This window comes from Somniosus microcephalus, chromosome 3 (genome assembly GCF_052327205.1).
Source record: "Somniosus microcephalus isolate GS21.2 chromosome 3, FLI_Smic_1.0, whole genome shotgun sequence".
Lineage (NCBI taxonomy): Eukaryota > Metazoa > Chordata > Chondrichthyes > Squaliformes > Somniosidae > Somniosus > Somniosus microcephalus.
Genome location: NC_140989.1, coordinates 211,091,844 through 211,108,485, shown reverse-complemented (window position 1 = coordinate 211,108,485; position 16,642 = coordinate 211,091,844). Strand labels below are relative to the sequence as shown.

The 16,642-nt window shown below is 51.0% G+C and overlaps 1 protein-coding gene across 4 annotated transcripts in view; it reads right to left on the bottom strand.

The window, feature by feature from the left end:
* LOC147121689 (roquin-1-like) overlaps positions 1-16,642 on the bottom strand; it is a 414,634-nt gene that overhangs the window by 129,661 nt on the left and 268,331 nt on the right. For all 4 annotated transcript variants that reach the window (XM_085982135.1, XM_085982134.1, XM_085982136.1 and 1 more), the window contains exons 8-9: positions 10,122-10,240; positions 8,323-8,435 (exon numbers count right to left, since the gene is read on the bottom strand). In XM_085982135.1, coding sequence (XP_085838261.1) covers positions 8,323-8,435; positions 10,122-10,240 — 232 coding nt within the window. The remainder of the gene's footprint in view (positions 1-8,322; positions 8,436-10,121; positions 10,241-16,642) is intronic.

Below are 16,642 nucleotides of genomic sequence, written 5' to 3'. Positions count from 1 at the left end.
GGCATGTCAGGCGACCAACGGTGGGAGTGTGGGGGCGGGGCAGTTGAAGGCAGGAGGTCATGTGATGAAACCTCCAGGAATGCACCCAGCCAGGGTTGGCAACTCAAAGTAAAATTCCTTTTCTTTATGTGTAGCTAGAAGCTGTTGTTGGGGAACCAGGTCCACAGACGACATAGCTACAGATTGCAGCAATTACACCGGCTTCCATTGAAACGTTAATACATTTTAATTGTAAACCTTTAGCATTGATTTCACCAGGAGCACTTTTGGATAGCCACCTGCACTAATGTCTGAGCCTATTGAATCTGACAGGTTGCCTACTTGTTGCTTTGTTTGGTTGGAGACATGTCTTGGGAGATCAGCCTGTTGTGTTTGAACGGAGCCAGGAGGGACATCTCTTTGTTTGTGCAAAAACACCTATTTGATTCCCTTCGCCTCGATCCAATCTTCACAAAACAAAGGTGTTGGAGGACTTGAGATAGGCCTCTGAGAGGAGAGGGCCCTGATGCTTTGCGGCCCATATGACAGACAGATCTCTGGCCAGGAACTGCCGACTCGAAGGACAATGGTCCAGGTTTAGCCTCACTGAATGGGAGTTGAGCATATGCGAGTCTGACTCTTCAGTGCAGTGCTGAGGGACTTCTGCATGAGACGTTAAACTGAGGCCCATGCTCAGGCTCCAGAGATCACTCATTGGAGTCATCTCCGGCACACAGAGTAAGGGAAATATATCTGGTGAGGTCCAAAAAGCAAACCCTTCGCCAATGACTTTACACCTGCCCCCAACCAATGACTTTACACCTGCCCCCAGCCAATCACTTTACACCTGCCCCCTGCCAATGACTTTACACCTGCCCCCAGCCAATGACTTTACACCTGCCCCCAGCCAATGACTTTACACCTGCCCCCAGCCAATGGCTTTACACCTGCCCCCAGCCAATGACTTTACACCTGCCCCCAGCCAATGACTTTACACCTGCCCCCAGCCAATCACTTTACACCTGCCCCCTGCCAATGACTTTACACCTGCCCCCAGCCAATGACTTTACACCTGCCCCCAGCCAATGACTTTACACCTGCCCCCAGCCAATGGCTTTACACCTGCCCCCAGCCAATGACTTTACACCTGCCCCCAGCCAATGACTTTACACCTGCCCCCAGCCAATGACTTTACACCTGCCCCCAGCCAATCACTTTACACCTGCCCCCAGCCAATCACTTTACACCTGCCCCCAGCCAATGACTTTACACCTGCCCCCTGCCAATGACTTTACACCTGCCCCCAGCCAATCACTTTACACCTGCCCCCAGCCAATCACTTTACACCTGCCCCCAGCCAATCACTTTACACCTGCCCCCAGCCAATGACTTTACACCTGCCCCCAGCCAATCACTTTACACCTGCCCCCAGCCAATGACTTTACACCTGCCCCCAGCCAATCACTTTACACCTGCCCCCAGCCAATCACTTTACACCTGCCCCCAGCCAATCACTTTACACCTGCCCCCAGCCAATCACTTTACACCTGCCCCCAGCCAATCACGATCTGGCAGGGTTCACTGGGTAGCAATCAGGAGAGGGAATACAGGCTTACTTTTCGCTCCCTGGCCCAGAGATGCTGATGCGAATTCTAGCATCACTGTTGTAGACTGAGGATCAAACCTAGGACTCTCCTGGTCTGGACAGCTCTAGAGGATACCAGATATATCCCACTCAACAGTTGATGGAATGGGTGTCAAGTAGGGTTGCCAACATCCTCAAGTCTCCCCGGAATGAAAGATTAGTCTCCCAGCCACTCCCGGGACAAAAATTAAGGGAGCATTTTCTTCTGTTTCACACCATCGAAACTCACAGCAGTCAGCAGGGACACAAAATGCCCAAGATACAATGCGCCCTGGTAAAACCACGCCCTGGGAAGAGTGGTTTCTGGAGCGCAGAGGATTGTGGGCATGTAGCTGCCATTATTGACCGATTGATGTGTTGGTCGACCAATGGTGGGTGTGTTGGGGCGGGATGGTTGGAGGCGGGAGGTCATGTGATGAAACCTCTCAGAATACGGTCCAACCAAAGTTGCCAACCCTAGTGTGAAGAAATGGAACTCCTCATGCTTGCGACTAACGGATTTCAGCACTGCTGGACCTCAAACCTACCATCATGAAAGAAGCTCCACCTCAACAGGGCTTCATGGTAACTACAACAGGAGTTCTACAGTGACTGATTAACATTGTTGCTGCAGTGCCCTATCCCGGAACTAGGTCCAGATACTTTATTGTTTCAGGAATGGTGGTGGATTATTTCTGACACTGGACAACAAACCCAGATGTTGCGAGTTCCAAACAGCCATGGCGAGATGTGAAATTGAATTCAATAAATTTTATCATAGGGGTTTGCAAACACCCAACTGATTCACGAATGACCTTCAGGGAAGGGAGCCTACTTCCCCTACCAGGTCTACCTGACTCGAGTCTCACACCACAGGGTTGATTCTTACCACTCAGTTCAACTGGGAATGTCAGTTAGGGTCACACACATCCATAAAAGACGGCACATTGGAATCTGGGAAATATTTGCCACCATACATCAACCTGCGCTCATTCCCTCTACACTGTCTGATCAAACACTCCCAGTTCAGGTACAGCATGGGTTAGATACAGAGTAAAGCTCCCTCTACACTGTCCCATGAAACACTCCCAGGACAGGTACAGCACGGATTAGATACAGAGTAAAGCTCCCTCTACACTGTCCCATCAAACACTCCCAGGGCAGGTACAGCACGGGTTAGATAGAGGGTAAAGCTCCCTCTACACTGTCCCATCAAATCTCCCAGGGCAGGTACAGCACGGGTTAGATAGAGGGTAAAGCTCCCCCTACACTGTCCCATCAAACACTCCCAGGGCAGGTACAGCACGGCTTAGCTACAGAGTAAAGCTCCCTCTACACTGTCCCATCAAACACTCCCAGGACAGGTACAGCACGGGACAGATACGGAGTAAAGCTCCCTCTGCACGGTCCCATCAAAGACTCCTCGGACAGGTACAGCATGGGTTAGATACAGAGTAAAGTTCCCTCTGCACAGTCCCATCAAACACTCCCAGGGCAGGCACAGCATAGGTTAGATACAGAGTAAAGCTCACTCTACACTGTCCCATCAAACACTCCCAGGGCAGGTACAGCGCGGGTTAGATACAGAGTAAAGCTCCCTCGACACCGTCCCATCAAACACTCCCAGGGCAGGTACAGCACGAGTTAGATACAGACTAACGCTCCATCTACACTGTCCCATCAAACACTCCCACGGCAAGGTTAAGGTTTCTTCGACAGCACCATGAAAACCAGCGACCTCTTCCACCTAGAAGGACAAGAGCAGCAAGCGCATGCGAACACCACCACCTCCAAGTGCCCCTCCAAGTCACACACCATCCTGACTTGGAAATATATTGCCGACCCTTCACCATCGCTGGGTTAAAATTTTGAACTCCCTCCCTAACAGCACTGTGGGAGTACCTTCACCACACTGACTGCAGCGGATCAAGGAGGCGGCTCAGCACCACCTTCTCAGGGGCAATTAGAGATGGGCAATAAATGCTGGCCTTGTCAGCGACACCCACATCCCAGGAACAAATAAAAAAGGATACAGAGTAACATTCACTCCACACTGTCCAATCAAACATACCTAGCTTCAAGCACCTCAGCTACTCAGATAGGCTTAAGGACCTTGGTCTATTAACTTTAGAGCAGTGTAGACTCAGAGGTAACCTGATAGAGGTCTATAAAATTATTAATAGGCTGGAGAGCGTCCCTATTGATAGATTATGCCAGTCTAACAGATAGTGGAGGACTAGGGGACATGAGTTTATTTAAACTATGTAAGAGGGGGGCACGGTGGCATAGTGGTTAGCACTGTTGCCTCACAGCGCCAGGGACCCGGGTTCAAATCTGGCCTCGGGCGACTGTCTGTGTGGAGTTTGCACATTCTCCCCGTGTCTGCGTGGGTTTCCTCCGGGTGCTCCGGTTTCCTCCCACAGTCCAAAGATGTGCAGGTTAGGTTGATTTGGCTATGATAAAATGGCCCTTAGTGTTAGTGGGGTTACGGGGATAGGGTGGGATATGTGTCGGTGCAGGCTCGATGGGCCGAAATGGCCTCTATCTGCACTGTAGATTCTGTGATTCTGTGAGTAGGAATAGACTGGATAATAGACGGTTGTCCTTTTCCCAGAGAATTGAGAGCCTCTGGAATGCGTTGCCGATTGGTGCGGTGGGTGCTGACTCTCTGCACATCTTCAAGAGGGAGCTGGATGGGTTCCTGACTGGGGCAGAGATCGCATCGTGTAGAAGGTAAGTGTCTTTATAGGTAACACTGGGACCATCTGATCTCCTGAAGGAGTTGGAGAGGAATTTTACTGAGTATTTTTTCCCTTATTAGCCCTGGATTTTTTTGCTTTCCCCAGGAGATTACATGGCTGCAGGGGTGGGCGTGAGGTGGGGTGGGAGATCGGAGGAGGCAAGGAGCGTGTAGCCATGATGGTCCAACCATTGTGGCGCAGAGTAGGCTTTATGAACCAGCTGGTCTTTTCCTGCCCGTCATATTCATAGGTACAGCACGGGTTAGATAGAGTAAAGCTCCCTCTACACTGTCCCATCAAACACTCCCAGGGCAGGTACAGCACGGGTTAGATACAGAGTAAAGCTCCCTCTACACTGTCCCATCAAACACTCCCAGGGCAGGTGCAGCATGGCTTAGATACAGAATAAATCTCCCTCTACACTGTCCCATCAAACACTCCCAGGGCAGGTACAGCACGGGTTAGATACAGAATAAAGCTCCCTCTACACTGTCCCATCAAACACTCCCAGGGCAGGTACAGCACAGGTTAGATACAGAGTAAAGCTCCCTCTACACTGTCCCATCAAACACTCCCAGGGCAGGTACAGCACAGGTTAGATACAGAGTAAAGCTCCCTCTACACTGTCCCATCAAACACTCCCAGGGCAGGTACAGCACAGGTTAGATACAGAGTAAAGCTCCCTCTACACTGTCCCATCAAACACTCCCAGGGCAGGTACAGCACAGGTTAGATACAGAATAAAGCTCCCTCTACACTGTCCCATCAAACACTCCCAGGGCAGGTACAGCACGGGTTAGATAAAGATAAATCCCCAGGGCCTGATAATCTACATCCCAGGGTACTTAAGGAAGTGGCCCTAGAAATAGCAGATGCATTGCTGGTCATCTTCCAGAACTCGATAGACTCTGGAACAGTACCCATGGATTGGAGGGTAGCTAATGTTACCCCACTATTCAAAAAAGGTGGGAGAGAAAAAGCGGGGAATTATAGACCGGTAAGCCTGACATCGGTAGTGGGGAAAATGCTGGAGTCCATTATAAAAGATGTTAATAGCAGAGCACTTGGAAAGCAATGACAGGATCGGACAAAGTCAACATGGATTTACAAAAGGTAAATCATGCTTGACTAATCTACTGGAATTATTTGAGGATGTAACTGGTAAAATAGATAAAGGAGAACCAGTGGATGTGGTGTATTTGGACTTTCAGAAGGCTTTTGATAAGGTCCCACATAAGAGATTAGCGTGCAAAATTAAGGCACATGGGATTGGGGGCAAGGTATTGACTTGGATAGAGAACTGGTTGGCGGACAGAAAGCAAAGAGTTGGAATAAACGGGTCGTTTTCTGAGTGGCAGGCAGTGACTAGGGGGGTACCGCAAGGATCGGTCCTAGGACCCCAGCTGTTCACAATATATATTAATGATCTGGACGAGGGAATTGGATGTAATATCTCCAAATTTGCAGATGACACAAAGCTGGGTGGGAGGGTAAGCTGTGAGGAGGATGTCGTGAAACTCCAGTACGATTTGGACAGGTTGGGTGATTGGGCAGAAACATGGCAAATGCACTATAATGTGGATAAATGTGAGGTTATCCACTTTGGTGGCAAAAAAGGAAGGCAGATTATTATTTGAATGGCAATAGATTGGGAGAAGGGGTAGTGCAAAGAGACCTGGGTGTTCTTGTGCACAAGTTGCTGAAGGTAAGCATGCAGGTGCAGCAAGCGGTTAAGAAGGAAAATGGTATGTTGGCCTTCGTAGCAAGAGGGTTCGAGTACAGGAACAAGGATGTCTTGCTACAGTTGTACAGGGCCTTGGTGAGACCGCACCTTGAGTATTGTGTGCAGTTTTGGTCGCCTTACCTGAGGATGGACGTTCTTGCCATGGAAGGAGTGCAGCGAAGATTCACCAGGCTGATACCTGGGATGGCAGGAATGACGTATGAGGAGAGATTGTGTCGATTGGGCTTATACTCACTGGAGTTTAGAAGATTGAGGGGGGATCTCATCGAAACCTATAAAATTCTGTCAGGCCGGGACAGACTAGATGCAGGAAGGATGTTTTTGATGGCTGGGGAGTCCAGAACCAGGGGTCATAGTCTAAGGATAAGGGGTAAGCCATTTAGGACTGAAATGAGGAGGAATTTCTTCACCCAGAGAGTGGTGAACCTGTAGAATTCTCTGCCACAGAGGGCGGTGGAGGCCAGTTCATTAAATATATTCAAGAAGGAGTTGGATATATTTCTTGAGGCTAAAGGGATCAAGGGATATGGGGAGAAGGCAGGGACAGGGTACTGAATTTGGATGATCAGCCATGATCTCATTGAATGGCGGAGCAGGCTCGAAGGGCCGAATGGCCTACTCCTGCTCCTATCTTCTATGTTTCTCTACATTGTCCCATCAACGCGCTTCAACCCCAGTGTGAGAAGAGTGACAGTTTTGCATGTTCCATAGGAACAGGTGTAGGCTGTTCAGCCCCTTGAGCCTGCTCCACGATTCTATTCATGCCTGATCTGTACCTCAACTCCATTTACCCACCTTTGCTCCATATCCTTTGATGTCTTACCTAAGAAAAATCTCAGTTTTGAAAGTTTCAACTGACCACCAGCAACCACAGCTTCTTAGGGGAGGGAGTTCCAGATTCCCACTACCCTTTGTGTGAAGAAGTGCTTCCTGACATCATTCCTGAGCGGCCTAGTTCTTATTTTCACATTATGTTCCCTCATTCTTGATTTATCCCACCAGAGAAAAGGGTTTCTCTGTACCTACCCTATCGAATCCCTTTATCATTTTAAACAACCTCAACTAGATCACCCCTCAATCTTCTATACTCAAGGGAATTCAAGCCTAGTCTATGCAACCTGTCTGCATTAATTTAACCCTTTAAGCCCTGGTATCACTGGTGAATCTGCACTGAACCCCCTCTAAGGCCAATATATCCTTCCTGAGGTGCGGTGCCCAGAACTGAACGCAACGCTCCAGATGGGGTCTGACCAAGGCTCTGAACCACTGCCCTGCCAGCCATCTCATGGCCTCTCCGTGCAGGACCTGTACAGTCATCACTTGTACAGTTATCACCCAGAGGAACGTTCCTCCTCGTCATTCTGGGCTTCTCCCGGGGTGAAATGACACAGCCTAACCTGCTGCACCCAACCAGTCCCCCCGCGTACACTTCCTCGACATTACGTAGAGATGGGAAACACTTTATACTGAAGGTGCTCTGCTCCCCTATGGCCGAGTCTCCTTTACGATCAACATGGACAAGTATGAGGGTGAAAATCTAGACTGGAGCACCCCACATTTCACAGATCCAAATAACATGGGAAAGCTTTCACAGCCTGCTCTCTGTAACCAGACCGAGAGAATTTCACCCAATGTCAGTTAGCAACTGTTCCATCCCTCACACACACAAACACAAAATAAAAGTACATTACTTCCCACCTGCTTGTTGAGTCCCTTTTACCTGGTTAAGTTACACTGAGCAGAAAGGTTCCAAGTTAGGGAGCAGTTAGCCGATGGCAGAGAGGATCGCAGTTGTCCTGTTAGAATCAGCCTCAGTGCCCGCGCACTGCGGAGGGGAAAAGCAAAGAGCCATGGTTCCCGCCCCTGAACTCCAATCATTGGAACACGCAGACACTAGTGAAGAATCAAGTGGGGTGGGGTGGGGGGAGTGATGTGACTGAGACTAGTGAAGAATGAAATGGGGGAGTGATGTGACTGACAGGGGGAGAATGAAATGGGGGAGTGATGATTTGTGGACACTTAATATGAAGGGATAACACAACCTGTTCTTAAAGGGGCAGGCACCTCTAAAGTTTCTGCTCAGAATGTTGTAACTTTGGGTTGTTGTGCAGGGGCCCGGGGAGGAGGTGGGGCAGAGTCATGGTCAAACATCCATGGTGAAGTGGCGATGCTGCACTTTCACGATGAGCCCCCCACCGCGGCAGGCACGAGGCAATAACTGAGGCATCACTTACTTTTCGAGTTCATCCTGGGAATGGGCGAAGGTGCAGCTGGCTCCTCGAGGACAGCCCCCCCGCTGCCTCAGGTCTCGGCACATGCTGGTTTTGTACTTGCTGCTCTGTGCCGACTACATTGCAAAGAAAGAGAGAGAGGACTTGATAAAGAGGTACACAGTCTGCAGGTCACACTTTCCCGGCTCGTTTCCAGCTCTGCCTGGAGAACCAGTTGTTTCAAGTGGCAGCCGGAGTGTTCCCCTCAGCGGCTCTTTGGCTAAATACACTGAGCCACACACACCAGCAAGGTCACCTCTGCTGCTATAACTGGCCTGAGTGCCACTGGGTTGGGGAGGGGTTAGAGGGAAACCAAAACAGCTAAGGGGTCCCTCATCACACTCCTCCCCACAGGCTCCTGCTGGAAAGTACATGTGTGGACACTGGCTAAGAACAGGACCAGGCTCGGCTGACAGGCATTCTTCATGGCGAAACAGCCAGCCAAAGCTCACCATCTAGGTTCACACATAAAGAATGTGCCCCTTGGGTGAGGAACTTGGAGGTTGGTGCCTGTGGAACTGAATGCCAACATGGTACCAGCCGTGGCTCAGTTGTAGCATGTTCACCTCTGAGTCAGTTCAAGTCTCACACAGAGACTTGAGCACATAATCCAGGCTGACACTCCCAGTGCAGTACTGAGGGAGTGCTGCACTGTCGAAGGTGCCGTCTTTCAGATGAGATGTTAAACCGAACCCCTGTCTGACCTCCCAGGTGGACGTAAAAGATCCCATGGAATTATTCCGAAGAAAAGCAGAGGAATTGTTCCCCCATGTCCTGGCCAACTTCTACCCCTCAACCATATTTATTTCATTGCTGTTTGTGGGATCTAAGTGTGTGTAATTTGACTGCCGCGATTCCCTACATTACAACAGTGACTATACTTCATAAGGTACTTCATTGGCTGTGAAGCGCTTTGGGACGTTGCGAGGATGTGAAAGGCACTATAGAAATGCAAGTTCTTTCTTTCTATAAGTCAGCACCTTGAATGAAGAACTGCACATTTGGATCAGGATTTTCTTTAATTCTGAAATGTTAAAACTAACTGCTTGATGGCGTTACATCACGGAGTAGTGGGGGTGCAGCTTCCACTTCACTCCAGCGAGTTCCTAATCTCGGCTGTGTCACTGTGAGGAGGTACTGAACAGGTTGCAAATGAGGCAAGTGTGGTGCTGTAATGAAGAGGTCAGTTCTGACAGAAAGATCACATTCTGTGTAGTCACTGTTGCAATGTAGGAAATACGGCTGCCAATTTGTGCACAGTAAGCTTCCACAAACAGCAATGTGATAATGTCCGGATAATCTATTTGCGGGATAAATATTGTCCAGGACATCGCAGAAGACTCCCCTGCTCTTCTTCCAATAGTGCCATGCGATCTTTTACCTCCACCTGAGAGAGCAGACAGGACCTTGGTTTAACGCCTCATCCGAAAGACGGCACCTCTGACAGTGCAGCACGTCCTCAGTACTTTGGTGCTCAAGTCTCTGGAGTGGGACTTGAACCCACAACTGTCTGACTCTGAGGCGAGAGTGCTACCACTGAGCCACGGCTGACACCATTATAGGGAGAGTGATCTCAGTCCAGAAAATTAGGCCTTGTAGACTTTTGCTTTAATATGAAGTCTAAATTCAGAAATGATTCTTTGCCAAACAAGGAGCCCACGGTACCATTAAGGAACTGATCCAACACGAACCAAAAACAAACAAAATTCCACTGCTCCCCTCTGCCAGCCGCTAACTCAGAGTGCTGGTTGCAGCCTTCTTACCTGCTGCTGGTCTGTTCCTTTCTTGCTGTGGTTCTGTATAAAATCCACCAGCCCGTGCACCACAGTCTTTACTGCCACCAGGCCACACTCCAGCTGCTCCCACGTAGGAGGAGGGGCATCTGCAGGGAAACACAGCAAATAGGACTGTTACACAAGGAGAGAAAAAAAGCTCAAACAGCATAGCACAGCTAGCAGGCTAACCTCGGGGAATGCTCGCAGGGCAGGATAGGAGCCTGACCTCAGGGGAATCCTTGCAGGGTGATAGGAGCCTGACCTCAAGGGAAGCCTCACACTCTGATAGGATCATGGAATCATAGAATGGTTACACACGGAAGAAGGCCATTCGGCCCGTCCCGGCTCTCTGCAAGAGCACTTCAGCTAGTCCCACTCCCCGGCCCTTTCCCCGTAGTCCTGCAATTCATTTTCCTTCAGGTACTTATCCAACTCCCTTTTGAAAGCCACGACTGAATCTGCCTCCACCACCCTTTCAGGCAGTGCATTCCAGATCCTAACCACTCGCTGCGTAAAAAAGTTTTTCCTCATGTCGCCTTTGGTTCTTCTGCCAATCACCTTCAATCTGTGTCCTCTGGTTCTTAACCCCCTCTGCGAATGGGAACAGTTTCTATCCATCTACTCTGTCTAGACCCCTCATGATTTTGAACACCTCTATCAAATCTTCTCTCCACCTTCTCTGCTCCAAGGAGAAAAACCCAGCTTCTCCAGTTTATCCATGTAACTGAAGTCCCTCATCCCTGGAATCATTCCCGTAAATCTTTTCTGCACCCTCTCTAAGGCTTTCACATCTTTCCTAAAGTGTGGTGCCCAGAATTGGACACATTTCTCCAGTTGAGGCCGAACCAGTGTTTTATAGAGGTTCATCATAACTTCCTTGCTTTTGTACTCTATACCTCTATTTATGAAGCTCAGGATCCTGTATGCTTTTTTAACCACTTTCTCAATCTGCCCTGCAACCTTCAACATTTGGGCACATATACCCCCAGTTCTCTCTGTTCATGCACCCCCTTTAGAATTGTACCCTTTAGTTTATATTGCCTCTCCTCGTTCTTCCTACCAAAATATATCACTCCACACTTTTCTGCATTAAATTTCATCTGCCACGTGTCCGCCCATTCCACCAGCCCATCTATGTCGTCTTGAAGTCAATCACTCTCCTTCTCACTGTTCACTATACTTCCAGGTTTTGTCTTATCTGCAAATTCTGAAACTGTGCCCTGTGCACCCAAGTCCAAGTCATTAATATACATCAAGAAAAGCAGTAGTCCTAGAATCGAACCCTGGGGAACACCACTGTAAACCTTCCTCCAGTCTGAAAAACTGTTCACCACTACTCTGTTTCCTGTCACTTAGCCAAATTCATATCCATACCTCAGCCTGACCTCGGGGAATCCTCGCAGGGTGATAGGAGCCTGACCTCAGGGGAATCCTCACAGGATAGGAGCCTGATCTCAGGGAATCCTCACAGGATAGGAGCCTGACCTCAGGGGAAACCTCACAGGATAGGAGCCTGACCTCGGGGGAATCCTCACAGGATAGGAGCCTGATCTCAGGGAATCCTCACAGGATAGGAGCCTGACCTCAGGGGAAACCTCACAGGATAGGAGCCTGACCTCGGGGGAATCCTCACAGGATAGGAGCCTGACCTCGGGGAATCCTCACAGGATAGGAGCCTGACCTCGGGGAATCCTCACAGGATAGGACCCTGAACTCAGGGAATCCTCACAGGATAGGAGCCTGACCTCAGGGAATCCTCACAGGATAGGAGCCTGACCTCAGGGAATCCTCACAGGATAGGAGCCTGACCTCGGGGGAATCCTCACAGGATAGGAGCCTGACCTCGGGGGAATCCTCACAGGATAGGAGCCTGACCTCGGGGAATCCTCACAGGATAGGACCCTGAACTCAGGGAATCCTCACAGGATAGGAGCCTGAACTCAGGGGAATCCTCACAGGATAGGAGCCTGACCTCAGGGAATCCTCACAGGATAGGAGCCTGACCTCAGGGAATCCTCACAGGATAGGAGCCTGACCTCAGGGAATCCTCACAGGATAGGAGCCTGACCTCAGGGAATCCTCACAGGATAGGAGCCTGACCTCAGGGAATCCTCACAGGATAGGAGCCTGACCTCAGGGAATCCTCACAGGGAGACAGGAGCCTGACCTCAAGGAATCCTCACAGGATAGGAGCCTGACCTCAGGGAATCCTCGCAGGATAGGAGCCTGACCTCAGGGAATCCTCACAGATTGGAGCCTGACCTCAGGGAATCCTAACAGAATAGGGGCCTGACCTCAGGGAATCCTCACAGGATAGGAGCCTGACCTCAGGGAATCCTCACAGGATAGGAGCCTGACCTCAGGGAATCCTCACAGTATAGGGGCCTGACCTCAGGGAATCCTCACAGGATAGGAGCCTGACCTCAGGGAATCCTCACAGGATAGGAGCCTGACCTCAGGGAATCCTCACAGGGAGACAGGAGCCTGACCTCAAGGAATCCTCACAGGATAGGAGCCTGACCTCAGGGAATCCTCGCAGGATAGGAGCCTGACCTCAGGGAATCCTCACAGATTGGAGCCTGACCTCAGGGAATCCTAACAGAATAGGGGCCTGACCTCAGGGAATCCTCACAGGATAGGAGCCTGACCTCAGGGAATCCTCACAGGATAGGAGCCTGACCTCAGGGAATCCTCACAGTATAGGGGCCTGACCTCAGGGAATCCTCACAGGATAGGAGCCTGACCTCAGGGAATCCTAACAGAATAGGGGCCTGACCTCAGGGAATCCTCACAGGATAGAACCCTGACCTCAGGGAATCCTCACAGGATAGGAGCCTGAACTCAGGGAATCCTCACAGGATAGGAGCCTGACCTCAGGGAATCCTCACAGATTGGAGCCTGACCTCGGGGATTCCTCACAGGATAGGAGCCTGACCTCAGGGAATCCTCACAGGATAGGAACCTGACCTCAGGGAATCCTCACAGGATAGGATCCTGACCTCAGGGAATACTCACAGGATAGGAACCTGACCTCAGGGAATCCTCACAGGATAGGAGCCTGACCTCAGGGAATCCTCGCAGGATAGGAGCCTGACCTCAGGGAATCCTCACAGTATAGGAGCCTGACCTCAGGGAATACTCACAGGATAGGAACCTGACCTCAGGGAATCCTCACAGGATAGGAACCTGACCTCAGGGAATCCTCACAGGATAGGATCCTGACCTCAGGGAATACTCACAGGATAGGAACCTGACCTCAGGGAATCCTCACAGTATAGGGGCCTGACCTCAGGGAATCCTCACAGTATAGGGGCCTGACCTCAGGGAATCCTCACAGGATAGGAGCCTGACCTCAGGGAATCCTCGCAGGATAGGGGCCTGACCTCATGGAATCCTCACAAGATAGGAGCCTGACCTCAGGGAATCCTCACAGTATAGGGGCCTGACCTCAGGGAATCCTCACAGTATAGGGGCCTGACCTCAGGGAATCCTCACAAGATAGGAGCCTGACCTCAGGGAATCCTCACAAGATAGGAGCCTGACCTCAGGGAAATCCTCACAGGATAGGGGCCTGACCTCAGGGAATCCTCACAAGATAGGAGCCTGACCTCAGGGAAATCCTCACAGGATAGGAGCCTGACCTCAGGGAATCCTCACAGAATAGGAGCCTGACCTCAGGGAAATCCTCACAGGATAGGAGCCTGACCTCAGGGAATCCTCACAAGATAGGAGCCTGACCTCAGGGAAATCCTCACAGGATAGGAGCCTGACCTCAGGGAATCCTCACAGGATAGGAGCCTGACCTCAGGGAATCCTCACAGGATAGGAGCCTGACCTCAGGGAATCCTCACAGGATAGGAGCCTGACCTCATGGGAATCCTCACAAGATAGGAGCCTGACCTCAGGGAATCCTCACAGGATAGGAGCCTGACGTCAGGGGAATCCTCACAGGATAGGAGCCTGACCTCAGGGAATCCTCACAGGATAGGAGCCTGACGTCAGGGGAATCCTCACAGGATAGGAGCCTGACCTCAGGGAATCCACACAGGATAGGGGCCTGACCTCAGGGGATCCTCACAGGATAGGAGCCTGACCTCAGGGAAATCCTCACAGGATAGGGGCCTGACCTCAGGGAATCCTCACAGGATAGGGGCCTGACCTCAGGGAATCCTCACAGGATAGGAGCCTGACGTCAGGGGAATCCTCACAGGATAAGAGCCTGACCTCAGGGAATCCTCACAGGATAGGAGCCTGACCTCATGGGAATCCTCACAGGATAGGAGCCTGACGTCAGGGGAATCCTCACAGGATAGGAGCCTGACCTCAGGGAATCCTCACAGGATAGGAGCCTGACCTCAGGGAATCCTCACAGGATAGGAGCCTGACCTCATGGGAATCCTCACAGATTGGAGCCTGACCTCAGGGAATCCTCGCAGGATAGGAGCCTGACCTCAGGGAATCCTCGCAGGATAGGAGCCTGACCTCAGGGAATCCTCGCAGGATAGGAGCCTGACCTCAGGGAATCCTCGCAGGATAGGAGCCTGACCTCAGGGAATCCTCGCAGGATAGGAGCCTGACCTCAGGGAATCCTCACAGGATAGGAGCCTGACGTCAGGGGAATCCTCACAGGATAGGAGCCTGACCTCAGGGAATCCTCACAGATTGGAGCCTGACCTCAGGGAATCCTCGCAGGATAGGAGCCTGACCTCAGGGAATCCTCACAGGATAGGAGCCTGACCTCAGGGAATCCTCGCAGGATAGGAGCCTGACCTCAGGGAATCCTCACAGGATAGGAGCCTGACCTCAGGGAATACTCACAGGATAGGAGCCTGACCTCAGGGAATCCTCACAGGATAGGAGCCTGACCTCAGGGAATCCTCACAGGATAGGAGCCTGACCTCAGGGAATCCTCACAGGATAGGAGCCTGACCTCAGGGAATACTCACAGGATAAGAGCCTGACCTCAGGGAAATCCTCACAGGATAGGAGCCTGACCTCAGGGAATCCTCGCAGGATAGGAGCCTGACGTCAGGGGAATCCTCACAGGATAGGGGCCTGACCTCAGGGAATCCTCGCAGGATAAGAGCCTGACCTCAGGGAATCCTCACAGGATAGGAGCCTGACCTCAGGGAATCCTCACAGGATAGGAGCCTGACCTCAGGGAATCCTCACAGGATAAGAGCCTGACCTCAGGGAATCCTCACAGGATAAGAGCCTGACCTCATGGGAATCCTCACAGGATAGGACCCTGACCTCATGGGAATCCTCACAGGATAGGAGCCTGACCTCATGGGAATCCTCACAGGATAGGAGCCTGACCTCATGGGAATCCTCACAGGATAGGAGCCTGACCTCATGGGAATCCACACAGGATAGGAGCCTGACCTCAGGGAATCCTCACAGGATAGGAGCCTGACCTCATGGGAATCCACACAGGATAGGAGCCTGACCTCATGGGAATCCTCACAGGATAGGAGCCTGACCTCATGGGAATCCTCACAGGATAGGAGCCTGACCTCATGGGAATCCACACAGGGTAGGAGCTTGACCTCAGGGAATCCTCACAGGATAGGAGCCTGACCTCAGGGGATCCTCACAGGATAGGAGCCTGACCTCATGGGAATCCACACAGGGTAGGAGCCTGACCTCAGGGGAATCCACACAGGATAGGAGCCTGACCTCATGGGAATCCACACAGGATAGGAGCCTGACCTCATGGGAATCCACACAGGATAGGAGCCTGACCTCAGGGGAATCCACACAGGGTAGGAGCCTGACCTCAGGGGAATCCACACAGGATAGGAGCCTGACCTCATGGGAATCCACACAGGTTCGGAACCTGCCCTCAGGGAATCCTCACAGAATAGGAGCTTGACCTGAGGGGAATCCTCACAGGATAGGAGGCTGACCTCAGGGGAATCCTCACACTCTGATTGGAATCATAGAATCATAGAATGGTTGCAGCACAGGAGGAGGCCATTCGGCCCATGCCAGCTCTCTGCAAGAGCACTTCAGCTAGTCCCACTCCCCCGCCCTTTCCCCATAGTCCTGCAATTATTTTCCTTCAGGTACTTATCCAACTCCCTTTTGAAAGCCATGATTGAGTCTGCCTCCACAACCCTTTCAGGCAGTGCATTCCAGATCTCAACCAATCGCTGCATAAAAAAGTTTTTCCTCATGTCGCCTTTGGTTCTTCTGCCAATCACCTTAAATCTGTGTCCTCTGGTTCTTGACCCCTTCTGCCAATGGGAACAGTTTCTCTCCATCTACTCTGTCCAGACCCCTCATGATTTTGAACACCTCTATCAAATCTTCTCTCCACCTTCTCTGCTCCAAGGAGAAAAACCCAGCTTCTCCAGTTTATCCATGTAACTGAAGCCCCTCATCCCTGGAATCATTCTCGTAAATCTTTTCTGCACCCTCTCTAAGGCTTTCACATCTTTCCTAAAGTGTGGTGCCCAGAATTGGACACATTTCTCCAGTTGAGGCCGAACCAGTGTTTTATAGAG